The 27,527-nt window shown below is 39.6% G+C and overlaps 1 protein-coding gene across 3 annotated transcripts; it reads left to right on the top strand.

Moving 5' to 3' along the window:
• Positions 1-27,016, top strand: LOC131946996 (innexin unc-9). 3 transcript variants are annotated; one of them, XM_059308074.1, is made up of 9 exons: positions 1-260; positions 19,621-19,766; positions 19,898-20,064; positions 22,419-22,587; positions 22,731-22,842; positions 23,454-23,555; positions 24,743-24,877; positions 25,263-25,398; positions 25,864-27,016. In XM_059308074.1, the coding sequence occupies exons 1-9, from the start codon at positions 256-258 to the stop codon at positions 26,116-26,118; spliced, it is 1,227 nt and encodes a 408-aa protein (XP_059164057.1). In that variant the 5' UTR covers positions 1-255; the 3' UTR covers positions 26,119-27,016. The 3 variants fall into 3 exon arrangements, with proteins under 3 accessions (XP_059164057.1, XP_059164056.1, XP_059164055.1); XM_059308073.1 differs by lacking the exons at positions 19,621-19,766; positions 19,898-20,064; positions 22,419-22,587; ... (3 more) ...; positions 25,263-25,398; positions 25,864-27,016 and adding an exon at positions 12,466-14,828 and having other exon boundaries at positions 159-260; XM_059308072.1 differs by lacking the exons at positions 1-260; positions 19,621-19,766; positions 19,898-20,064; ... (4 more) ...; positions 25,263-25,398; positions 25,864-27,016 and adding exons at positions 6,465-6,554; positions 12,466-14,828.
• The last annotated feature ends 511 nt before the right edge of the window (positions 27,017-27,527 follow it).

The raw sequence follows: 27,527 nt of genomic DNA, 5'->3' as shown, positions 1-27,527 counted from the left end.
AACTTTCTCATCTATGACCTTATCTTTAACAATTTCACTTTACACATGTTATTATTACTTTAATCTCAGCTACTAAGATGTTTACATTTTTTCCCCAATTGATAGCCGTAAGTTAATTAAAAAAAAAATCTTTACACCAGAGTAGACGGACCTAGATTGTGTGACCTGATTGTCGCCATTGAGTTGGTTGTATCGGCCGGAGTCAGTTGTCGCACACGGATATCGTCCGGTGGATCACCAGCATAACAAGCAAGCATGTCGTGAGTACACATTTCACTTGCCTTGTCAAGGCTGAGTTTATTTGTTTTCAAGTTGAGTTTTACTGTTCTTTTCAATCGTTGTTTTGATTTTTTGATTTTTGAAACTTTCAGCCCCAAGCCTCACCTAAATGTGATCAATTAATTTTTCAAATAAATTTTAAATACTAGTTAATTGATAATTAACAAAAATTATAAATTAATGAAATTAGAATATTTAATGTTAAAAATAACAAATTAGATAAATGTTAGCGTATGTTGATGAACATATAACATGGGTCTCTCAAAGATGCACGTCCACCATATGTTTACTTAGTTAATAATAGTAACAAAATCCATGAGTGTGGGTTTTTGTAGAAAATGTCAACTACTGGCCACATTCCGTGAAAATCTTATCTGATAAGACAGAACATGGCAGCAATAGGAACCTTGGCTGTTCTAGAGGAAGATGACGAAATCATTTACCTGTTTGTTGACGTCCATTGCTTTTACTTTGTAACTTTCACTTTTAGTTGTAAAACAAAATGGCTTGTAAAAATTATTCTACTATACTATAATATAAAACAGTCTGAAGATTTAATAAATGCAATTAGAACATACAGTACCACCCCCCCCTCCCATCTTGACTTACCCGTGTATCGACTCAGCATGACCGCCCTTTGTTTATTTATTGACGCCGAGTGTACGAGTGTACATACGAGTGTCCCGAGTCAACAGATTCACCAAAATCTATGTCATGTTGACACCACATATTGAGTGTAATATTGGACGAGAGACTTGTTGGTTTAACAAAGATGAGTACGTTAGTTATGTAATCAGTGGTGATGACGAGGGAAGCCACGTGACTGTGTGGTGATCAGAAATAAGATTTGACTGGCTTTTATTGGAATTTCTTTCTTCACCTTTTTAAAAAGTCTCAAGATAATGATACATTTAAAAAAAAATATTAAAATATTTAAATATAGGTATAGCCTGTTCTGTACACTATGTGAAACAGAAGTGGGAGGTTATTGGCTACATCTTACTTTAGCCTTGGCACTTAGTAGGATAGACAGCTAAACCTGCGTGGAAAAGATGTTAGTGTCTTATATATCACAATGGTAACAATTCAGTATGACCGTAACTGGCTTTGGTAGTGGGGATGGAGGTCGAATTGTTGAGCTTTCGACTGCTCACCCAAAAGTCTATAGAGGTCCAAGTCTGCGACGTCCCGAATCCACCCGGCTCTGATGGGTACCCGACTCTCGTTGGGGAAAGTAAAGGCGGGTGGGCATAGAGGTCACCTGTCTCATGGATCTTAAGAGTACTTTAGTTTTTGTTTTATAAGTCACTTAGTGTGTGACACCATCAGCCTTATACAGTGGTCCAGGGGGGCTCTTCACTATTTCCTGTCATGGCCATTATTTTACTGGCCTGCTTAGCAGTGAACTTTCCCCTGCATTTATTGGTTACCATCAGCAGCTACCCAACTCCTAGCTGGGGTAACATGCCACATTATCTTAAGAACCACTGGGCTAGACTATGTACTGTATCGTATATTGACATTCTTGAGACGTCAGCCTCACAAAGTGAATCTATCCATTATCTTAAGAACCACTGGGCTAGACTATGTACTGTATCGTATATTGACATTCTTGAGACGTCAGCCTCACAAAGTGAATCTATCCATTATCTTAAGAACCACTGGGCTAGACTATGTACTGTATCGTATATTGACATTCTTGAGACGCCAGCCTCACAAAGTGAATCTGTCCATTATCTTAAGACAACCTTCAGCGTTGGTCTCAGCTTTTAAACATTAAATCCACGAGTGACGGCCAACCACAGGTCGGAGCTTGTTATCTATACACTAACTGGGACATTGCTCTTCTATCAATACAACTCTACAGCCGTCTATCTATACACTAACTGGGACATAGCTCTTCTATCAATACAACTCTACAGCCGTCTATCTATACACTAACTGGGACATTGCTCTTCTATCGATACAACTCTATAGCCGTCTATCTATACACTAACTGGGACATAGCTCTTCTATCGATACAACTCTACAGCCGTCTATCTATACACTAACTGGGACATTTCTCTTCTATCGATACAACTCTACAGCCGTCTATCTATACACTAACTGGGACATAGCTCTTCTATCAATACAACTCTACAGCCGTCTATCTATACACTAACTGGGACATTGCTCTTCTATCGATACAACTCTACAGCCGTCTATCTATACACTAACTGGGACATTGCTCTTCTATCGATACAACTCTACAGCCGTCTATCTATACACTAACTGGGACATTACTCTTCTATCAATACAACTCTACAGCCGTCTATCTATACACTAACTGGGACATTGCTCTTCTATCGATACAACTCTACAACCGTCTAACTATCTGCTTCAATATAACGCTATACAGCCGTCTATCTATACACTAACAGGGACATTGCGCTTCTATCGATACAACTCTACAGCCGTTTATCTGCCTCAATACAACGTGATACAGCCGTCTATCTATCTATCTGCTTCAATACAACTCTACAGCCGTCTATCTATACACTGACTGGGATATTGCTCTTCTATCGATACAACTCTACAGCCGTCTATCTATGCATTAACTGGGCCATTGCTCTTCTATCGATACAACTCTACAACCGTCTAACTATCTGCTTCAATATAACGCTATACAGCCGTCTATCTCTACAACTATATCTAGCTGTCTACATACTTGATTTAATACTGCTTTAATATCTGCTAACACGATAGGTTCGAGTATGATGAAGCAACACCAATAGTCAACAATAGAGATGTTAAGATCCAGATCATTAGCTCACTTCTTCATGTTCTTGTCGGTTTACATTGTTCAAAGCCTATCAGCCCCAATACGTTAGGAGTGTGTTGAGAATTTCCTTTTTATAACTGGAAGTAAAATTCAAGAAAAAGACAAAGTTATACATTAAAATGTTAGTCATAAATACTGCTCACACACTAGTGCTAATCTCAGACAAGAAATGTATGATAAATAGGCCTACTACAACTGTAAAAACCATTTCTATAGAAAGTTGATATAAAATATATTTTCTTGGGAAACGGTTGGTCGAGGGGTAGAGCGAACGGTTATTAGCTGGAAAGGCTAGAGTTCGAGAAGTTGTAAGCTAATAGATGCAGCCGTGACTAGCCTCGAACGGTTAATTGAATATTTCAAAAATCGAGTGCGATGTAATTAAAATAAGTTGTTTATAAGAGCCGGATTGTTAAGTTTGTTTTATTTATCAGACTTTATCGGAGATTGGATGTGGCTGATGTTTTTGGTATTTTTGGTAACTAAACAAAAATCAATTAATACAAAAACAATTTGGTTGTTTACATTTTATCACATAAAATGTAAACAAACATGGCATAACTAGGTCATGTAGTTTGAAAAAGTTTAGTTTTGTCAAAAACTTGTCTGCAAAGTTTAGAGTACAGATTACTACAAAGTTAGGTAGGTCGATCACCGAGTTACTGTACAGCCAATCAACACTTGTCTTACGAAAGGGAATCTTCAGGTTATAACTTATGCTTCATGAAAATAAATAGAAATGCAGACTTATACACACACAAACATTTTCAAGCTCCCTCCCGGCATTTGCAGCTTTTATATTACTGATTCTTAAAATTTTAAATTTTTGAAGGAAAGAATGTCAAAAAACACGATTTTTGTCCATGTCTAGAATAATGGTCGAACCCAACTGATCAAACTCGGCTGTTTCCATTTTTTACTATGCTCGGGATGTGCAGATCTAAAGCCAGGGTACAATGTTCCTATAAGGTAGCGAAAGAGATAGATATTGTTTCTAAGGAGACGTACAAGAAACGTGTTGAAGCTAAAGTACTTTGTAAATGTGTTTTGAGCGTCTGGTTTAATCCATGCAATGAACTGACGTAGCGGAACATCAGCCCCGCCCCAACCACAATATAAAGGTAGCCACACCCGATACACAACTCTACACAGAGAAAAAGTTTGATAAAATGTCAACACTTTAATACAAACCTGTCCTAGTAGAACAAGTTGGAGTAAATGTCAACACTTTAATACAAACCTGTCCTAGTAGAACAAGTTGGAGTAAATGTCAACACTTTAATACAAACCTGTTCTAGTAGAACAAGTTGGATAAAATGTCAACACTTTAATACAAACCTGTCCTAGTAGAACAAGTTTGATAAAATGTCAACACTTAGATACAAATCTGTTCTAGTAGAACAAGTTGGGGTAAATGTCAACACTTAGATACAAACCTGTTCTAGTAGAACAAGTTTGATAAAATGTCAACACTTTAATACAAACCTGTCCTAGTAGAACAAGTTTGATAAAATGTCAACACTTAGATACAAACCTGTTCTAGTAGAACAAGTTGGAGTAAATGTCAACACTTTAATACAAACCTGTCCTAGTAGAACAAGTTGGAGTAAATGTCAACACTTAAATACAAACCTGTTCTAGTAGAACAAGTTGGAGTAAATGTCAACACTTTAATACAAACCTGTCCTAGTAGAACAAGTTTGATAAAATGTCAACACTTTAATACAAACCTGTCCTAGTAGAACAAGTTTGATAAAATGTCAACACTTTAATACAAACCTGTTCTAGTAGAACAAGTTGGAGTAAATGTCAACACTTTAATACAAACCTGTCCTAGTAGAACAAGTTTGATAAAATGTCAACACTTTAATACAAACCTGTCCTAGTAGAACAAGTTGGAGTAAATGTCAACACTTTAATACAAACCTGTTCTAGTAGAACAAGTTGGAGTAAATGTCAACACTTTAATACAAACCTGTCCTAGTAGAACAAGTTTGATAAAATGTCAACACTTTAATACAAACCTGTTCTAGTAGAACAAGTTGGAGTAAATGTCAACACTTTAATACAAACCTGTCCTAGTAGAACAAGTTTGATAAAATGTCAACACTTTAATACAAACCTGTTCTAGTAGAACAAGTTGGGGTAAATGTCAACACTTAAATACAAACCTGTTCTAGTAGAACAAGTTTGATAAAATGTCAACACTTAGATACAAACCTGTTCTAGTAGAACAAGTTGGGGTAAATGTCAACACTTAAATACAAACCTGTTCTAGTAGAACAAGTTGGGGTAAATGTCAACACTTTAATACAAACCTGTTCTAGTAGAACAAGTTGGAGTAAATGTCAACACTTTAATACAAACCTGTCCTAGTAGAACAAGTTGGGGTAAATGTCAACACTTTAATACAAACCTGTTCTAGTAGAACAAGTTGGAGTAAATGTCAACACTTTAATACAAACCTGTCCTAGTAGAACAAGTTTGATAAAATGTCAACACTTAGATACAAACCTGTTCTAGTAGAACAAGTTGGGGTAAATGTCAACACTTTAATACAAACCTGTCCTAGTAGAACAAGTTTGATAAAATGTCAACACTTAGATACAAACCTGTTCTAGTAGAACAAGTTGGGGTAAATGTCAACACTTTAATACAAACCTGTTCTAGTAGAACAAGTTTGATAAAATGTCAACACTTAGATACAAACCTGTTCTAGTAGAACAAGTTTGATAAAATGTCAACACTTTAATACAAACCTGTTCTACTCATCACCTGAGATACCCATCTGCCTCACAGCAAATCTACCTCAGGTACACATAACAGAAATCATCACACAGCATCAATTAAATTTAATTAAACACGCTTACATAATCTCTAATTATTCTAGTAAATAAAATTTCCCAAAAATTTGTTTAATCTCATATAGTAATTATCGATGAACCAAAAATACATTTTCTCAAAAAAGAAAATGATTGGGTAATCTTGCACATATGTTTGAATGACGTATTTCTGAGAAACGTTTTACACAAAAAGCTGAGTCAGACTTGACGTGGCTGTGGATAGAGAAAATATTTCCTCACTGACCTAAAGACAGTTGGTGTGGTCAGTGTGGTGACAGTCACACGATCACTGACCTAAAGACAGTTGGTGTGGTCAGTGTGGTGACAGTCACACGATCACTGACCTAAAGACAGTTGGTGTGGTCAGTGTGGTGACAGTCACACGATCACTGACCTAAAGACAGTTGGTGTGGTCAGTGTGGTGACAGTCACACGATCACTGACCTAAAGACAGTTGGTGTGGTCAGTGTGGTGACAGTCACACGATCAATGACCTAAAGACAGTTGGTGTGGTCAGTGTGGTGACAGTCACACGATCAATGACCTAAAGACAGTTGGTGTGGTCAGTGTGGTGTTAGTCACACGATCGCCACCAACATGGCAGAGGCAAGGTATTTCAGACTTTAGTATCTCATTGTAGCTAGCTTTTTGTCAAACGTTTTGTTAACTACGTTGTCAACATTCTCAATTGGTGATTTAAAATTGATAAATATTTTTGTTCGGAGCACATCGGTCGATATTAATTTCAGATGTTTGGTAACAAAATAAATAGAATAATTTGTATTACATTTTTCCACCAGTCATTTCTTTTGGCTTATTTGTCTGCTCCATTCAGCATCACTGTAGATCTTTAAGACAAGGCCGATGTGACATAGTTGTCTTCGTCTGGTGTAGATTTTTGTCTTTAAGGCCGATTTGTCTTGATGTCGTGTAGATTTTTGTCTCTAAGGCCGATTTGTCTTGATGTCGTGTAGATTTTTGTCTTTAAGGCCGATTTGTCTTGATATTGTCTAGATTTTTGTCTTTAAGGCCGATTTGTCTTGATATTGTGTAGATTTTTGTATTTAAGGCCGATTTGTCTTGGTATCGTGTAGATTTTTGTCTTTAAGGCCGATTTGTCTTGATATTGTGTAGATTTTTGTCTTTAAGGCCGATTTGTCTTGATATTGTGTAGATTTTTGTCTTTAAGGCCGATTTGTCTTGATATCGTGTAGATTTTTGTTTAAGGCCGATTTGTCTTGATATCGTGTAGATTTTTGTCTTTAAGGCCGATTTGTCTTGATATTGTGTAGATTTTTGTCTTTAAGGCCGATTTGTCTTGATATCGTGTAGATTTTTGTTTAAGGCCGATTTGTCTTGATATCGTGTAGATTTTTGTCTTATAGCCGATTTGTCTTGATATCGTGTAGATTGTGTGCCTTCAATGTCGTTGTGACAAGTCTTTGTAGACCATCCCCTGTGAGTCAATTGACCAACTTACCCGCTCACCCAACCGACCACAACATAAACCTATGTCATCTGTATGTTACCCAGTCATTGTTCCCAGTCGACATGAGTTGACTACACGACCCTACACAGATATGACTAACACACGTGATGGTACTTGCTGTCTCATGCCTCACCCCACTACAACAACTCGCCTTTGTGATACTCGCTAAAGACACGGACACAAAGAGCGGAAATAAAGAACAAAAGAAAACATCGGCTATTTCTAGATCAGGTCGTGTTTAATGAACTCACAAGATAATGGGATCAGTGTATGTTTGCAGTAAACAAAGTACACTACATTATTATACACCGTGGTATTCGATGGTTTATTCATTGTCTGACAAATAGTGCCCATATTATACATTCAGCTCCTAAAGGCGTTACTAAATATACTGCGAGACAATAGACACAGCTAGACAATAAACACATCTAGACATTAGATATTTGACCTAAAGCGTGTTGGACTTGATGAAAACAAACTGATGACGTCAACATTGAACTACGACCATCTCTACTTATACACTGTTACCTCGAAATACGAATTGAATTCGATCCGTAACTTAGCTCGTCTGTCAAATTGTTCGCATCTCGAAGCAATTTTTACCATTGAAATGAAAGGAGATGCCATTAATCATTAATCCGTTCCCGCCACTAAAATGTTACCCCAGCTATATTTTTTTCGTGTTTTAAATTTGAAAATTGTATTTATAAATAACATATTTTGTATAAAAACACAATATCGGAGAATGTAAAGAAATAAACTGGCTTTATTAAGTGTATATTTGGAAATAAGCCGACTAGAGCTTGCAGAATATCTTGGCGGATGTGTCGGGTGTAGGGGATGGGTGGAGGGGCGTTACTTCTTTCACTTACTACACTGTTAATGCTAAACTCTTTCGGACTCATTAATTGACTTACTCCTAATAATTTAAATGCTACATTTTATCCCTAAACTGAATGGAAAAAAATAAAATTCCATGAACACGGTTGAACTTAAATGCTACTTGATAATTTACTATTACTTTCGTTTAATTTTAGTTACTATTTTTTACTTCACGTGTCTTTGCCGTTTTTCCCCACACTCTACCCACTTTCACGTGCATGCGGTTTAAAACTAAACATGTCAAGGTCATTTGTTTCTTCATCCTTTGTCAGTGTTGAACCAATGAGCTAGAGAAGTGTCGTTATAAATAGCAGTAATGCACGATCAGTTGCAACTATTTCCTAGGTTTTTCTCTTCCATGAACTGTGAAAATCTCAGATCCAGTTCCTATTGTCTCAAATTTTGCTCGTAACTCAAAACGACAAAAACAAATAAAATAAATGGCCCGCTCAACTGCTCGAATCTTTAAAACATGTATGTCGAGGCTCTCGTATGTCGAGGCACTCGTATGTCGAGGCTCTCGTATGTCGAGGCACGACGATCTCTTATTTGTATTACCATCGAGGTACGACCATCCCTTTAAACCGTCAGAATAAAAGCAAACTTTTCTTGTATGTGTGAACTGAAGCCTAGATAGGATCAATACAAAGACATAGTTCTGTAATCCCCAGGTAATTAAGATAGCCCTTAATTCAGTGACATTCCCCAAGTTGGGTCAGTGCTCTATAATCTGCCCCCCTCCCCCGTGGATTAAATGTCGGGGTATCAAAGCTCCCCGCGAGTCCCGGGCCTGAGATCACATTGACGGCTGACTAGAGGCAAAGGTTAACGAGAGCATTAAGAGACTTGCACTCAGCTTATCTCGAATGTTACATAAATACCACACTTTTTCTAGGGGCCGGTCACGTGGCTGGTTTGGGTGACGTCACTCGTGTCAGTGTCCACACCTGGGATATCTTACCCGTTCCACGCCTACCTGTTTGTACACAACCTTTTTACATCTACCTGTTTGTACACAACCTTTTTCCATCTACCTGTTTGTACACAACCTTTTTACATCTACCTGTTTGTACACTTTTTTAGATCTAAATGTTTGTGTACAACCTTTCTACCTGTTTATGTACAACTTTTGTACTTGTTTGTATGCATCCTTTCTACCTGTTTAGATATAACCACTTCCTGTTTGTACACAACTACTACCTGTGTGTATTCAACCTTTTTGTTTGTACACATTTCCACTTGTTTGTATACAACCTTTGTACCCGTTTGTACACAACCTTTGTACCTTTTTGTATACAACCTTTGTACCTGTTTGTATACAACATTTCTATCTGTTTGTATACAAACTTTGTACCTGCTTGTATACACCATTTCCACCTGTTTGTATACAACCTTTGTACCTGTTTGTATACAACCTTTGTACCTGTTTGTATACAACCTTTGTACCTGTTTGTATACAACCTTTGTACCTGTTTGTAAACACATCATTTATCAGTCTGTATTAGAACCCTATCTAACCGTGTAGATGTGTGTGATGTACCGACATCTGTAGCCACCAACCTATCTCTACCTACAGATAACACGAAGCTCTGCACAGACTTGTCCTATGGTGGCCATACACAGACTTGTCCTATGGTGGCCATACAAAGGACGTCACCGATAAGATCGATATACAATTTTTACTATCAACACCCTCGCTGATATAGATAGCCTAGAAGAATTGATTTATCATTCGATTATGTTTAATTTGACTTTCAAACTTCCATCGTCACTTAACTGACATTCATTTGCTGCCTGTTTCAATAGGTCACCTTACAATTTTGTCTGTTTCAATAGGTCACCTTACAATTTTGTCTGTTTCAATAGGTCACCTTACAGTTTTGTTTTGTCTGTTTCAATAGGTCACCTTACAGTTTTGTTTTGTCTGTTTCAATAGGTCACCTTACAGTTTTGTCTTGTCTGTTTCAATAGGTCACCTTACAATTTTGTCTGTTTCAATAGGTCACCTTACAGTTTTGTTTTGTCTGTTTCAATAGGTCACCTTACAGTTTTGTTTTGTCTGTTTCAATAGGTCACCTTACAGTTTTGTTTTGTCTGTTTCAATAGGTCACCTTACAGTTTTGTTTTGTCTGTTTCAATAGGTCACCTTACAGTTTTGTTTTGTCTGTTTCAATAGGTCACCTTACAGTTTTGTTTTGCATGTTTCAATACGTCACCTTTCAAATTGGTTTTGTCTTAGTTTCTTGTCTGAATGCAAGATTTGTCTCTGTTTATAGCGAAGACTTGTCTCTCTTTATATCGAAGATTTGTCTCTGTTTATATCGAAGACTTGTCTCTCTTTATATCGAAGATTTGTCTCTGTTTATATCGAAGATTTGTCGCTTTATATCGAAGATTAGTCTCTCTTTATATCGAAGATTTGTCTCTGTTTATATCGAAGACTTGTCTCTCTTTATATCGAAGACTTGTCTCTCTTTATATCGAAGACTTATGACTGCTTTGGGTGTTTCTGAACCGTTAGTTTTGGTGACTTCTTACTGTTTAATTTAAAAGATTTGTCATGTTTGTTTAGGTGTTTCTGAAAAAGACACATGACAATGAAACGTTAGAGGCTTTAACAACAATGTTGGTATCATCCTTTCTCTTCTTGAAACCTAGCTTATGAAATGAAGCCTCCATCATTATGTTATTCTGACGACATTCAAACCTAGCTTATGAAATGAAGCCTCCATCTTAATGTTATTCTGACGACATTCAAACCTAGCTTATGAAATGAAGCCTCCATCTTTATGTTATTCTGACAACATTCACCTCACCTTGTCCCTCACTAACCCACATCGTCCTTCAAATACCCCCCCCCCCCCAGTGACGTCTATGTTATCAAATAAAAGCCAACAGGTGTGCTGTATTGATTACCTTATAATTGAAACCGATTATCTTGTCACCTTAAGTTCAGTTATAAAGCGGCTTGTACTAACACAGGCACGTCCTTAGCTTGTATTGCTAGGGTTTCTGTGTACACTATCGTTACACAACCTCTACAATGGACACTAAATGTTTACCACCCCCCCCCCCACCCCATCTTAACGTGGTATCATCATAAAACAGAGCACACCCAAAAGACGTCTAGCTACTAGACGTGTTAAAGTGACAGACCCCCCCCCCCCCACATCTTAACGTGGTATCATCATTAAACAGAGCACACCCAAAAGACGTCTAGCTACTAGACGTGTTAAAGTGACAGACCCCCCCCCCATCTTAACGTGGTATCATCATAAAACAGAGCACACTTAAAAGACGTCTAGCTACTAGACGTGTTAAAGTGACAGACCCCCCCCCATCTTAACGTGATATCATCATAAAACAGAGCACACTTAAAAGACATCTAGCTACTAGACGTGTTAAAGTGACAGACCCCCCCCCCCCCCCACATAACGTGGTATCATCATAAAACAGAGCACACTTAAAAGACATCTAGCTACTAGACGTGTTAAAGTGACAGACCCCCCCCCCCCATCATAACGTGGTATCAACATAAAACAGAGCACACTTAAAAGACGTCTAGCTACTAGACGTGTTAAAGTGACAGACCCCCCCCCCCCCCACATAACGTGGTATCATCATAAAACAGAGCACACTTAAAAGACGTCTAGCTACTAGACGTGTTAAAGTGACAGACCCCCCCCCCCCCCATCATAACGTGGTATCAACATAAAACAGAGCACACCCAAAAGACGTCTAGCCACTAGATGTGTTAAAATGACAGACCCGTGGAGCCCCACAGCACGACTAATCCATTTCACCACGACCTACCATTGTTCTGCTCGGTTCTAGAACATTAGTGTCTTAGTAGACGCTGTTGTAGACAATCAGGGTTGATTAAGACATTTTTCTTCGGCGTGAAAATTCCGGGGCTGTGGGGGGGGGGGGGACCGGTTAAAGTATAATATTATCTATATGGAAAGGGTGGGAAGGATTGACGTTCTCCGGGGAGTAGTGCCTCCCCTCCACGGAGAGATGCCTGAAAGAAACATTAGGCCAGTACCGTGAATATGCCGGTGTCTACAGGTATGAAAGGTCAAGCTGTTAAAACCTCAGCAGGGTTGGCCTGACCACACGAGTGGCTGAAACTTTTCTTTTTTCTCTTGTAGTTACGCGGCGACAATTTTAGGCAGCTGGGCATCCTACAACAAGTTGGTGTCCAGCAATGATGACGACTGGGTGGACAGACTGAACCATCTCTACACGGTCATCCTGCTGGCCATCTTCGCTGTCTTCGTCACCGGTGGTCAGTATGCCGGCAACCCCATCGAGTGCTGGGTGCCGGCACATTTCACGGACGCCTTTAGGGCGTACACCAAATCCTACTGCTGGGTCAAGAACACGTACTACATCCCCATCGACACACCCATCCCGACGGTGAAGGGTGAGAGGAGCCAGGAGGAGCTGACCTACTACCAGTGGGTGCCGGTCATCCTGCTCTTCATGGCCTTCCTCTTCAAGTTCCCCGCCCTGATCTGGAGGATGCTCAACGGCGCTTCCGGCATCAACATGGACAAGATCGTCACCATGACAGCCGACACGCAGTACGGCGACCTGAAGAAACGTGACGACACGCTCAACCACATCACTTCCTACCTGGACAGGTGGCTCAACACCCACAAGCAGTACCGCTACAACATCATGGTGCGCATGCGCCAGAAGTTCTACCGCTACTTCTGCCTGTGCTGCGCCAAGCGAGACGGCACTTTCCTCACTGGCCTCTACATCTTCGTCAAACTTCTCTACGTCACCAACGTCATCGTTCAGTTTTTCTTGCTCAACGCTTTCATGGGCGACTGGTACCACGTCTACGGGTTCGAGGTTCTGGAAGGTTTGACCACTGACCGGACGTGGACCGACTCTGCGCGGTTCCCCAAGGTGACGATGTGCGACTTTGAGATCCGCCAGCTGGCCAACATCCAGACGTACACGGTGCAGTGTGTCCTGCCCATCAACCTGTTCAACGAGAAAATCTTCATCTTCCTCTGGTTCTGGTTTGTCTTTGTGGCCGTCTGCACATCTGGCAACTTCCTGTTCTGGATCTGGCGGGCCTTGGTCAAGAACAGCCAGGCCGCCTACATCAAGAAGTATCTGTCCATCCTTGACCAAGTCAGGACCACAGAAGACAAGAAGTTGGCCCGCAGATTTGCTGAAGAATATCTGCGTGACGACGGCGTCTTTATCCTGCGTCTGATTGCCAGGAACACGAGTGACATCCTGATAGGGGACTTGATCCTCAAGATGTTCAACAGGTTCAAGGACAAGCCGGCCATCAAGGCTAGCAGGACCAATGATGAGGAGGGAGGCTATATGTACACCTCAGAACCAGACATGAAGAAATAAAGTTTTTAACGCACAGAAAGACAGGGTTTAGATGGAGTTCAGAATTACAAATTAAATAAAAATTGACATCACAAACATTTGAATGTAGTTTGTGCTGAGTTGATGTACACTAAATCAAATATCATTCCAGATTTATTGGGAAAATAATTTCAGTGTCTCCCCATAATGGGTGATAGACTGACCGTACCTAGATTATATTTAATGAGTGCCGCTGTAGCTGCCTCAGCGGTTGAGATGTTGATCAGTGTCTTTCTTGTCAATTATTTATTGGGGTGTTTTATAAACTTTTTCATGTCATTAAGTAGTGATGTACATACTCGACAATTGCTAGCCAGTTATGTGCCTTTTTATACTAGTTAAATACATAGTTTTACACTATACATGTTTGTAAACTAAGTATTCATGTAATGGGGTTCTTATGTGATCCTGTGAAGGTTTTGTTCATTGTTTCTGTAATGTCATGCCTAATTAAGTGTTGTCAGTGAGCACTGAATGATTGTGTTGTGCCATCAGAGCCGGCGTTAGGGGGTGGCAAACGGGGCGGTCGCCCCAGGCCCCGCGCTTGAAGGGGCCCCGCGCTTCAGCAACGCCATTGTTGCCTGAATTAGTTTGTAAACTTAAATAATCTTTGCTGAATTAAATTTAAAAAAAAACAACTAAATGGCCGAAATGGTTGGATGTTAAAACTGAGGCCACGGCTGATGTTAGTGAGTTATCCTCTACATGGACTGGGACAGACCGTTATTCTAAAAAAATACATTAGGGTCACACATCGCTGACACGGTCGACTCGCTATTGTCCTGAGGTGACTGGATATGGCGGTCGCGAATTAGCCCCCGACCTGACATTGGAGGTAAAATCGGGAAAAACGTAAACAGATACCCTATTGTTTGTGGACCGTTGAAGACGTTTTTTTTAGTGAGCAGGCGGGGGTGCCTGTAGTAAACAGTCAGTGACCTGATAATGGCTTGCAGAGGAGGAGGGGGGGGGAGCGGATGGGGACATGCCCCTTCCCGGGAAAAACTTTCAAATTTTCGATTTGCACACCCCCCCCCCCTCTAACTTTCAATTTGCACCCCCCTCCTCAAACTTTCGATTTGCACCCCGCTCGAGTTTTCGATTTTCACCCCCCCCCTCAAACTTTCGATTTTCACCCCCCCCCCCCTCAAACTTTCGATTTGCACCCCCCTCAAGTTTTTCTCTGTATATTTTGCTATTTTTTGTCTTGGTGTCACCCCCCTAAATGGTGTCACCCGGTGCGGTCCGCACCCCCTCCCCTCGCTACGCCTCTGTGTAGGGATATTCAGTATAATAATTAAGGCCATAGTGATTCTTGTTTTAAAATAGTGTCGGCACACTAAACAAATTATAAAGTCTATACTGTTTGATACATCGGGCCGAGACTGTTTTATGGTTAAGTTCTCCTGATTTCTAAAACGTCTAAATTACCGGCAGTCCGAGCATACCATCGCGAAACTCATAAATAACATGAAGCTGGCTGTCACATAGTTCACTTTCTAATTATAGACACGGACCTTCTCTTGTGAGAACGCGGTCTTAATCTGTAATGTAATACGCGGACGCTCTATAAACACGCACCTTCTCTTGAATGGCTGCGGTCAGAGATCCAGTAACGTAGTACCCGAACTGATTTTTTTTAGGGTTTGGCATCCCATAGATTTAAATGTACTGTTATCCTTTACCTCACCCCACCAACTGTCACCCCCCCCCCCCCCAGTGTTCCACCTTACTGAGCGTCCGTGATTACATTTGAGAGTCATTTCATTTGGATATCTATAGCCGTAAACAGTGTTTTTCACGATTCGAGCTTATTCCGAAATCTATCAATGTTTTGCTATTTTCCCCGGCATCCACACACTTTGAATGCCACTGTTAACACTCGATAAATTGAGAAAATATCGATACTATCACCCGCCACTGTGGACCGATTTAACGTTGCTTCAAAGTGATTTCACCATTTTTCCTCTACACCATGGCTACAAGAGACAGAGATAGATTTCGCAAGTATGAATCAGGTGCATCAAAAGCGAGGATAGAAAAATAGAAAAAGACATAGCCTCCAGTTTGGACTATGATGATATAATCATGGAATTTTCCTCACGAAAGGCAAGAAAAGTAGATCATCGTTTGTGAACGTACTGGTAAGATTTTCATAAATAAACATAAATGTAAAAAAAAAATCAGGTTTGAAGCTGACGTTCATCGTCTCTTTAATGCGTGTCTCAAACTTATATCTGTTTTATTTTTTACTTTTCAAACAAAAAGCCTTAACAGAAACAAGCAACGTTTCAAAAGCACTTCTAAGTATTAACACATTATTTGTTAATCAGTGTCTTAATGTTAAAACGACATTGATAAGCAGCTTAAAAACACCATATATATCGTTATAAATATTAATTCGCGTTGAGAAGAAGAAAAAAAAACGCCTCACTGTACATGTTTTAATTATACACCAATGAAAAAAATATAAGGCCCCGCGCGGATGGTGGCCATAGGCCCCGCGTACCCCTAACGCCGGCTCTGTGTGCCATATTGTATCTGTAATGTCACGCATGTTGTGAGTGAGTACTGAATGATTGTGGCGTTGTGCCATATTGTATCTGTAATGTCACGCATGTTGTGTGTGAGTACTGAATGATTGTGGCGTTGTGCCATATTGTATCTGTAATGTCACGCATGTTGTGTGTGAGTACTGAATGATTGTGGCGTTGTGCCATATTGTTTCTGTAATGTCACGCATGTTGTCAGTGAGCAACCAAACCACAAGCTCTACTTGTGATCTACTAGCATGTCAACCATTGTGTAAAGCCCACAAGTACATTGAGCTCTGTGAATCAGATACAAATCACAGTTATATTCAAATACTAATCATATATAAAGAGTTATGTATCAGAGTCTTTCTTTCATTTTATCAGTGATAGTGACTTACTAACATGTTTGTTTCTTGTTTGTTATGCTAGAATTTGTAAACAAAGAAAGGATGAATGGCTGGATGTTATTGAAAAATGTACTTCTCTTGTTTATGCTAGAATCTGAAAACAAAGAAAGGATGGATGAATGTTATTGACAAATGTACTTCTCTTGTTGATTCTTAGATAACAGGAGAAATAACTGCTGCTTGATTCAAACTCAGGTCACATTTGATTATCTCTTGAAAGTAAACTTGTCAAAATTCTTGTTTAGATTAGACATTTATTGAATCTATGCAAATAGTTGTCTGATTACAGTAAACTATGCAAATAGTTGTGTGTTGAACATAAACTATGCAAATAGTTGTCTGATTACAGTAAACTATGCAAATAGTTGTGTGTTGAACATAAACTATGCAAATAGTTGTGTGTTGAACATAATCTATGCAAATAATTATAGTTTGCAGTAAGAAAATCTTGTCTTAATAAATTTGAAGTGCACTTTTTTATACTTTATAAATTTGTAAAAATTATGGCACATATACATTATCATTTTTTAAAAGCATTAATGTATTACTGGGCTATTTGTGTAGGAAATACAACTTTTTTTGTTTGTTGAAATATTGTAGCATTACTTTGTTATTTGTGTATAAAATACCAGTTTACCATTTGTTGAAAGCATTATTATAGTATTATTTAACTATACGTGTAGAAAACAGAACTTTATTGTTTGTTGAAAGCATTACATTACTTAGCTATGAAGTGATTTATCCCACTGATTATTATATGGTCCTTGTATTGTTACTGTAATGCATGTGTAATAAACATTCAATTTATTGAATCATCCTCAGGTTTATTTTTTGTTGTAAGCTGATAAAGTTGAACATAGTTTTTCTGTTGGACTAAACAAAAGCTTTTTATTAAAGAAAAGAGCTAACTTTCTTCTCAAATGTTTTATGTTTAAAAAAACTATTGATTTGTCAGTGCAGACTCCATTGACTAAAACAGGGGTCTCCAAACTACGGCCCGCGGGCCGCATCCGGCCCGCGAGGTCCTCTCATCCGGCCCGCGGAGATCTTTTTGTCCACGGAAAAAACGTTTGTTGGTGATGGCTGAGGAACTTTGCCCAGAAAAATCAAAGACATGCCCGGAAGAAACTGGCCCCCGAACTGAAATTTGATAGTTAATGCGGCCCTCTGACTGAAAAGTTTGGAGACCCCTGGATTAAAACAAAAATAATATTTATTTTCATTGCTATACAGTGAAGATTGTCTTGAGACAAATGCAACTTTAGACAGCTATTCTATGATGTCTAGACATGACAATCTTACGTGCTTTTTAAAGCAGCCATAACGCAATAAATGCAGTTTATCGTGAACAAACAAATTTTTGTACGTTATTAAAAATAATCTAAAAGATAAAGTTAAATAACATACTTGCAGTTTATCATAAACCAATAAATTTGTGCAAGTTATTAAAAATAATCTGAAAGATAAAGTTAAATAACATACTTGTTGAAAAAATGAAAAAATAAAAAAATACAAAAAGTACAACTAGCATTCTCCATGCTGATTGCTTTAAGTAGATGAAAGCACTTGAGTACAAAAACAAAGTTGCTTCCAAATGTATATGTCAAGTTTTAACCACATCGCTTGCAGTTGACTTACACCAAACATCATTTGACTTTAAAATATTTGAACTGAAATGGAATGAAACAATATATGTAGCTCATCAAGCAGGGAAGCCATACATTCAAGTTTCAGTCTTTTGAAAGACCTGGATCAAGTAAACCAACTGATCCCATCAAACAGTAGCATGTCAGGAGTTTAGACCAGTGACCTACATATGTGTTTCTGATGGACTCAACTCTGTCACCCTAGTGTGGTGAGGTGTAAGTATTTCAAGCAGTTCTCTCCCATCTATCACATACATCCATATTGGCCTTAACCATTGCATAAGTTTATCCATACTGGCCTTAACAATTGCATAAGTTCATCTATTTAGTCATTTACCATTGCATTGATTAAGTCTCACAAAATCATTTTAGCGTAATCCTTAGTTTTTTCATTGGCTATGGTTTAATTAAGGAATAATTTTAAAAAATCAAAAACTTCTTTCTTCTGTCTATTGTTAATTTCTTCCATTTTTGTTGAGCATTTTGTATTTCCATTTTTGTTTTTTATATCATACTGTAACACATTAAAAATAACTTATATATTTGTAAATAATTTGAAAATATTTTAATTGTAATGTTACATTTTTCTAAATAAATAAATAAAAAATTTAATTCTGCCTTAATCAAACAAACATTTAATTAGATGATAATCATCTCAGTAACAAAGTAATGTTCTACTAAATTGACAAGCTAATTAGTACACTTATTGAACACTTTATTTAAAGCTGTTCTTTCTATTGTAGTAATGTATTGCACTTGCTAGTGTAGAAATTATACATCAATATTACTAGGGTTATTAGTAACACGATCATTCAGTTTTTAGTTTTACATTTTAAATTGCTTATCATAAACAGTTACCCTCATAACTTCTGTTGACTTAAGTTGTAATATTTGCAGTAAATAATGTCATATTTTAACTCAGTGAAAGGCACTTTTTAAGCTTTCATTAGTCTATTTATGATCTAGTGTCCATGCATGATGTTTTAACATCTGTTGATGCCAGAACTTCAACAATCCAATCCATGGTTTCAATTATCCATGGATTTTGTTGTCCATCTTTACTTTGTAGCATCTTTCATGTAAGGGAAATAACTTTCATTTTTCAATGAAAATGGTTTTCTTGTCAGATATCCAATCTATTTAAAAGTTGCCTGAAGATTTGAAAATAAAATGTGCTTGGGTACTGTTTAAGACTGTAAAGTTCCACCCCACTGTAGAACACACGAATCTCATCTTTTTTATAGAATATCCATCCATCCCAGTAGCCAGTGTAGACTGAACTAACATGTCCCCGTCCCCACCCCCTCTGTCTACAGCCTAGACTACATCATTGGAGGGTTTGCCCGCTACCAGCGGCTGCAGTCATCCAACGACGATGATGCTGTGGACAGGCTGAACCACATCTACACCGTGACCCTCTTGGTGGTCTTGTCAATATTTGTCAGTGGGAAACAATACGTTGGTGAGTGATGGCAACACACAGGGGAGGTAACCAATAAAAATAAATTAACAATAGTCTTCAAGAGTTACAGTTCTTGTTGAATTTTTTCATACCATTGTGATTTCTGTTTACTTTGTTCCCCTCACCACAAGGTAATGCCATCGAATGTTTCTGTGAGTGCGGGGAGTTTGCTGCCTCTAAACGGGACTACGTGGAGACCTACTGCTGGCTGAAGAACACATACAAGGTGAACTCTGACCTGCAGATACCCAAAGACAGGGAGGATAGGAAGAAGGAGGAGATAGCCTACTACCAGTGGGTCAGTACACATTTTGTACCAGTGGGTCAGTACACATTCTGTACCAGTGGGTCAGTACACATTCTGTACCAGTGGGTCAGTACACATTCTGTACCAGTGGGTCAGTACACATTCTGTACCAGTGGGTCAGTACACATTCTGTACCAGTGGGTCAGTACACTAACCAGTGGGTCAGTACACATTCTGTACCAGTGGGAGTGGGTCAGTACACATTCTGTACCAGTGGGTCAGTACACATTCTGTACCAGTGGGTCAGTACACATTCTGTACCAGTGGGTCAGTACACTAACCAGTGGGTCAGTACACATTCTGTACCAGTGGGTCAGTACACATTCTGTAGCATTGGGTCAGTACATATTCTGGACCAGTGGGTCAGTACACTAACCAGTGGGTCAGTACACATTCTGTACCAGTGGGTCAGTACACATTCTGGACCAGTGGGTCAGTACACATTCTGGACCAGTGGGTCAGTACACTAACCAGTGGGTCAGTACACATTCTGTACCAGTGGGAGTGGGTCAGTACACATTCTGTACCAGTGGGTCAGTACACATTCTGTACCGGTGGGTCAGTACACATTCTGTACCAGTGGGTCAGTACACATTCTGGACCAGTGGGTCAGTACACATTCTGGACCAGTGGGTCAGTACACATTCTGTACCAGTGAGTCAGTACACATTCTGTATCAGTGGGTCAGTACACATTCTGGACCAGTGGGTCAGTACACATTCTGTACCAGCGGGTCAGTACACATTCTGGACCAGTGGGTCAGTACAGATTCTGTACAGTACACATTCTGTACCAGTGGGTCAGTACACATTCTGTATCAGTGGGTGAGTACACATTCTGTACCGGTGGGTCAGTACACATTCTGTACCAGTGGGTCAGTACACATTCTGTACAGTACACATTCTGTACCAGTGGGTCAGTACACATTCTGTACCAGTGGGTCAGTACACATTCTGTACCAGTGGGTCAGTACACATTCTGTACCAGTGGGTCAGTACACATTCTGTACAGTACACATTCTGTACCAGTGGGTCAGTACACATTCTGTACCAGTGGGTCAGTACACATTCTGTACCAGTGGGTCAGTACACATTCTGTACCGGTGGGTCAGTACACATTCTGTACCAGTGGGTCAGTACACATTCTGTACAGTACACATTCTGTACCAGTGGGTCAGTACACATTCTGTACAGTACACATTCTGTACCAGTGGGTCAGTACACATTCTGTACCAGTGGGTCAGTACACATTCTGTACCAGTGGGTCAGTACACATTCTGTACCAGTGGGTCAGTACACATTCTGTATCAGTGGGTCAGTACACATTCTGTACCAGTGGGTCAGTACACATTCTGTCATTGTACCTATAGACCTACTTGTTACATCCAACAGGTCCTTATAGACCTACTTGTTACATCCAACAGGTCCCTATAGACCTACTTGTTTCATCCAACAGGTCCCTATAGACCTACTTGTTACATCCAACAGGTCCCTATAGACCTACTTGTTACATCCAACAGGTCCCTATAGACCTACTTGCAGGTCCCTATAGACCTACTTGTTACATCCAACAGGTCCCTATAGACCTACTTGTTACATCCAACAGGTCCCTATAGACCTACTTGCAGGTCCCTATAGACCTACTTGTTACATCCAACAGGTCCCTATAGACCTACTTGTTACATCCAACAGGTCCCTATAGACCTACTTGTTACATCCAACAGGTCCCTATAGACCTACTTGTTACATCCAACAGGTCCCTATAGACCTACTTGTTACATCCAACAGGTCCCTATAGACCTACTTGTGATGTCCCTATAGACCTACTTGTTCCATCCAACAGGTCCCTATAGACCTACTTGTTCCATCCAACAGGTCCCTATAGACCTACTTGTTACATCCAACAGGTCCCTATAGACCTACTTGTTACATCCAACAGGTCCCTATAGACCTACTTGTTACATCCAACAGGTCCCTATAGACCTACTTGTTCCATCCAACAGGTCCCTATAGACCTACTTGTTACATCCAACAGGTCCCTATAGACCTACTTGTTACATCCAACAGGTCCCTATAGACCTACTTGTTACATCCAACAGGTCCCTATAGACCTACTTGTTACATCCAACAGGTCCCTATAGACCTACTTGTTACATCCAACAGGTCCCTATAGACCTACTTGTTACATCCAACAGGTCCCTATAGACCTACTTGTTACATCCAACAGGTCCCTATAGACCTACTTGTTCCATCCAACAGGTCCCTATAGACCTACTTGTTACATCCAACAGGTCCCTATAGACCTACTTGTGATGTCCCTATAGACCTACTTGTTCCATCCAACAGGTCCCTATAGCCCTGCTTGTCATGGCCGCCATGTTTAAACTCCCCAACCTGCTGTGGAGAGTGTTCAGCTACAACTCCGGGATGGATTTGAACCAGGTAGCGTCTCTAGTGATCAACAGTCAAGTTGGACCTACAGACAAAGCCAAGGAGACCATGAAACAGGTGGCAGGTCAGTGGTCAGGTTTATATTCTAATGGTGGGTAGTTGGCAGGTAATGTTGTATTGCCACGTAATGTTGTATTGCCAGGTATTTGTCAGGTAATGTTGTCAGGTATTTGGCAGGTGTGAAGTAACTTGTCCCTGTATCAACAGAGTACATTGACAGATGGCTGGAGGGTCACCGCCAGTTCAACTGGAACGCTGTGGTGCGCACCAAGAAATATCTCTCCAAGCGTTGTTGTTTCTTCTGCTTCTGGGGCAAAAGGTAAGGTTTACATGTTTGTTTACATGTTTGTTTACATGTTTGTTTACATGTTTGTTTACATGTTTGTTTACATGTTTGTTTACATGTATCTACCCTGCTGACCTTCCTACCCTGCTGACCTACCTACCTACCCCACTGACCTTCCTACCTACCCACTGACCTACCTACCCCACTGACCTACCAACCCCACTGACCTACCTACCCCACTGACTTACCTACCCTACTGACCTACTCCAATGAACTACCTACCCCACTGACCTACCTATCCCACTGACCTACCTACCCCACTGACCTACCTACCCCACTGACCTACCTACCTTATAACCTACCTACCCTACTGACCTACCCCACTGACCTACCTTACCCCACTGACCTACCTACCCAATGATCTGTCTACCCAATGACCTGTCTACCTGCCCAATGAACTACCTACCCCACTGACCTACCTACCCCACTGAACTACCTACCCAATGACCTATCTACCCCACTGACCTACCTACCCCACTGACCTACCTACCCCACTGAACTACCTACCCAATGACCTACCTACCCCACTGACCTACCTACCCCAATGACCTAACTGCTCCAATGACCTGTGACCTATCCTCCAGGTTTGGGACCTACCTGACTGGGCTCTACCTGTTGGCCAAGTTTCTTTTTGTCCTCATTGACATCTTCGTCTTCCTCATCCTGCAGAAAGTTCTGGGAGATTGGTAAGTGACCGTATCTTTGTGTACATCTAGTTTAAACTGTGGTTGTATCTTTGTTTACATCTAGTTTAAACCTGCAGTGTTTCTATCTTTTAAAACATATGTGTTTGGTGTGGAGATATCTTGTGGTTTAGAGATTTAGTATGTGGGTTGGGCAGGAAGTCTTTGTATCTAAGTCTGGTAGAGTTGCCAGATCTGTATGTGTATTTTTATGTACATGTAGTTTATCATGTCATCTAGACTAGCTGTTAAATTGACATGTCTATTGTTTCTTATGTTATTCTGTTACATAGCCTGTCATCTAACCTGTCATCTAGCCTGTCATCTTGCCTGTCATCTTACCTGTAATCTTGCCTACCTTGTCTGTCATCTAACCTGTCATCTAGCCTGTCATCTTGCCTGTCATCTTACCTGTCATCTAGCCTACATTGTATGTCATCTAGCATGTCATCTAGCCTGTTATCTAGCCTGTCATCTAGCCTGTCATCTAGCCTGTCATCTAGCCTGTCATCTAGCCTGTCATCTAGCCTGTCATCTAGCCTGTCATCTAGCCTGTCATCTAGCCTGTCATCTAGCCTGTCATCTAGCCTGTCATCTGTCCTGTCATCTAGCCTGTCATCTAGCCTGTCATCTGTCTTGTCACCTAGCCTGTCATCTGTCCTGTCATCTAGCCTGTCATCTAGCCTGTCATCTAGCCTGTCATCTAGCAGGTCATCTAGCCTGTCATCTAGCAGGTCATCTGTCCTGTCATCTAGCCTGTCATCTAGCCTGTCATCTGTCCTGTCATCTAGCCTGTCATCTAGCCTGTCATCTAGCAGGTCATCTAGCCTGTCATCTAGCCTGTCATCTAGCCTGTCATCTGTCCTGTCATCTAGCCTGTCATCTAACCTGTCATTTAGCTGTCATCTAGCATGTCATCTGTCCTGTCATCTAGCCTGTCATCTAGCCTGTCATCTAGCAGGTCATCTGTCCTGTCATCTAGCCTGTCATCTAGCCTGTCATCTAGCAGGTCATCTGTCCTGTCATCTAGCCTGTCATCTAGCCTGTCATCTAGCAGGTCATCTGTCCTGTCATCTAGCCTGTCATCTAGCCTGTCATCTAGCCTGTCATCTGTCCTGTCATCTAGCCTGTCATCTAGCCTGTCATCTGTCCTGTCATCTAGCCTGTCATCTAGCTTGCTGTACTTGCAGGTACAGCCTGTATGGCTTTAACCTGTTGGCTGGTGTGTTTGATACCACTAGAGATGACTTATGGAACGAGTCACCTTACTTTCCTAAAGTCACATTTTGTGATACTGATATTGCTCAACAGACAAACAAACAAGCGTAAGTTACACAAGAAATTATATGAGATAACTAGATTTTTATATCTTCACCACTTCTCAATTAGGTAAGTTAGACAAGGATTTATACTTGATAACTAGATAGTGATATTTTCACTAAGTTATGTGCTTTGTTATGTAGAGGTCTCTGTAGTACAGTAAGACAAAAAAATCCAGACACTATAGGACAATATGGTAAAATTGTTGGTTGGGTTGATGTACATAGCTGTCATTTATTGATGTTTGGATGCCAGACTGAAGGATGATAAAAATTTTTCTAGAAAGAATCTCTTTTAACCAAGATGTCTCTGTACTTGACATCCCCCCCCCTCCCCCTCCCTAGACAATGCAATACACCATTATTCTGGAGAATCTTTCCCCACCCCCAGGTTCACAGTCCAATGTGCCCTCCCCATCAACATGTTCAATGAGAAAATCTTTGCCTTCCTCTGGTTCTGGATGTTCATGGTTTCCGTGGTGACGGTCATCAATTTTCTCTACTGGGTCTACAAGTGGGTGTTTGGGGTAAGTCGTTGGTCCCTTATTTCATCATTTGGCCTTAAAATTTGTTGTAAGCTGAACACTGACCTCTTATATCATGCTCAGAATTCTTCTCAAATACAGAATTTTCAGTGCATTTAAAAGCTTGTTGCTCTAAAGGCTTTTTATATTTGTTTTGATCATTGTGTCTTGTTTTATTACAATATCGGGCACACACAAGTAACTAAACTTCCTTGCTAAAGATTTTAAAAATTAAATGTTTCATCCTGGGAAAACTTTTATCAATAAAGAAAGGCAATGATATTATTAATCAGATATCAGAAACAAAGTGTCAGGCACTTGACTGATGCTAACCCAAACAGTTATCTTCTCAAGTAGATCTAACCCTAAATCTGACATCAATTCCTCTGTCCATTAAAGCCTCAAGTACATCTAACCCTATAGCTTACATCAATTCCTCTAACCACTAATGCCTCAACTGTCCATTAGGGCCTCAAGTACATCTACAATGTGAAAAAGTTTCTCAAGGCCAAAGGTCTCCTGGTGACAGAGTACGACCGCCTGCAGGCCGGTCAGTTTGGTCGTCAGTACCTGCGACGTGACGGCGCCTTTGTCCTGGCCGTCATTTTGAACAACTCCAACGAGGTGGTGATGGGGGACCTGGTCAGTGAACTCTGGAAGATCTACAGGAGTAAGCCCATGAGTAAGAGGGACAGATGTCAGGGAGACGTCATGTACATTTAGGAGGGAGGCACATTGCATGCAGATGTCATGTAGAATTTGGATGGGGGAGCATGTCATGTAGATGACAATTGTATGGAAAAGGGGGGAACAAGCAGATGTCATGTACATTTAGGAGGGAGGCACATTACATGCAGATGTCATGTAAAATTAGGATGGGGGACCTAGAAGATGTGACATTTAGACGGCAGTTGTATGGAGAAGGGGGGAGCAAGCAAATGTCATGTACATTTAGGATGAGGACATTGTCATGGAGATGTCATGGAAGTTTAAGATGAAGCAAAATGCAGATGTTGTGTACATTTAGGGTTCATGTGCATAAGGGTAAAATGTACATTTAAATGTCAGCATTTGATGTGTTGCAGTTAACTCACACATTCAGTTTTTTTCTATTAAGTAGTTGAGTACTAAACATTCCTTATTTTGGAATATTTAGCTAATGTGGATGAAATTAATGTCAAGCTTTTGTTTAGCTCATATAGATGTCATTTTAGATTATTAGATGTCATTCAAATGTCAGCTACAAATTTTTGTGTGTGGTAAATGTCAAGAGAATTATGAAACTGCTTTAGTAAGTTGATTGTTAACTTGAAAATATTTTTTTCATAAGAAATAAAGTGCTTTAGTTACTGGATTGTAAATTTGTATATTTTTTTTTAAAGACAACCATTAAATTGCTTTAGTAAGTAGATTGTAAACATGTAGTGATATTTTTTAAAGAAAATATTGAAGTTTCTTCGTATGTTCATTGTAAACTTAAATATTTTAGTTTTAAAAGAAAAATATTTTAAATCACAAGGACATGAATTTTTATTTCAAATTTATTTGTTATTTTATTTATAAATAAAAAATTATGTTTTGTTGCATTTTATTATAATGTTCTATTGAAATTTTTAAAAATTTGATTTTGTTGTAAAAAATTCTCTCTTTTGAGGTAAATTAAATATGTTTTGTTTATCAAAGCTGTATTCATTTTGTTTTTTGTCTCTCTGAGAAAATGTTAAGCATATGTTGCACTATTGAATATATGCCAAAGAGTTATCAGTCAGTTGTTTTGTAAATCATAGAGCCTTTGTAAGGTGACAATCCCAAAGTTATGTAAGGGAGGAAGTGATCCTAAAATGGGATCCGGACAAAAGGCCGACACGGACAAAAGGCCGACAAGTTTTATAAAACAACAAACTACAATTACAGACATGTTTAATTTTTATTGAAAACCAGTTACATAATAAAGGTATATTACAATCTAGAAAAAAAATAGGGCCTAGTATGATAAATTATATGCCATGCCACGTAAAAATTCAAGTGTTGTATTTTCTAATTGTTATCATGTCCTCTTTCTGTAAATATTGTTTTTTTTAGTGTTTTTTTTTTCGCTAACCAAGCAATATTGCCTTCATGTCTACTTCAAC

This window comes from Physella acuta, unplaced genomic scaffold, assembly GCF_028476545.2.
Source record: "Physella acuta isolate Inbredline_101_S28 unplaced genomic scaffold, ASM2847654v3 ptg000579l, whole genome shotgun sequence".
NCBI lineage: Eukaryota > Metazoa > Mollusca > Gastropoda > Physidae > Physella > Physella acuta.
This window is presented reverse-complemented; position numbering and strand designations above follow the sequence as displayed.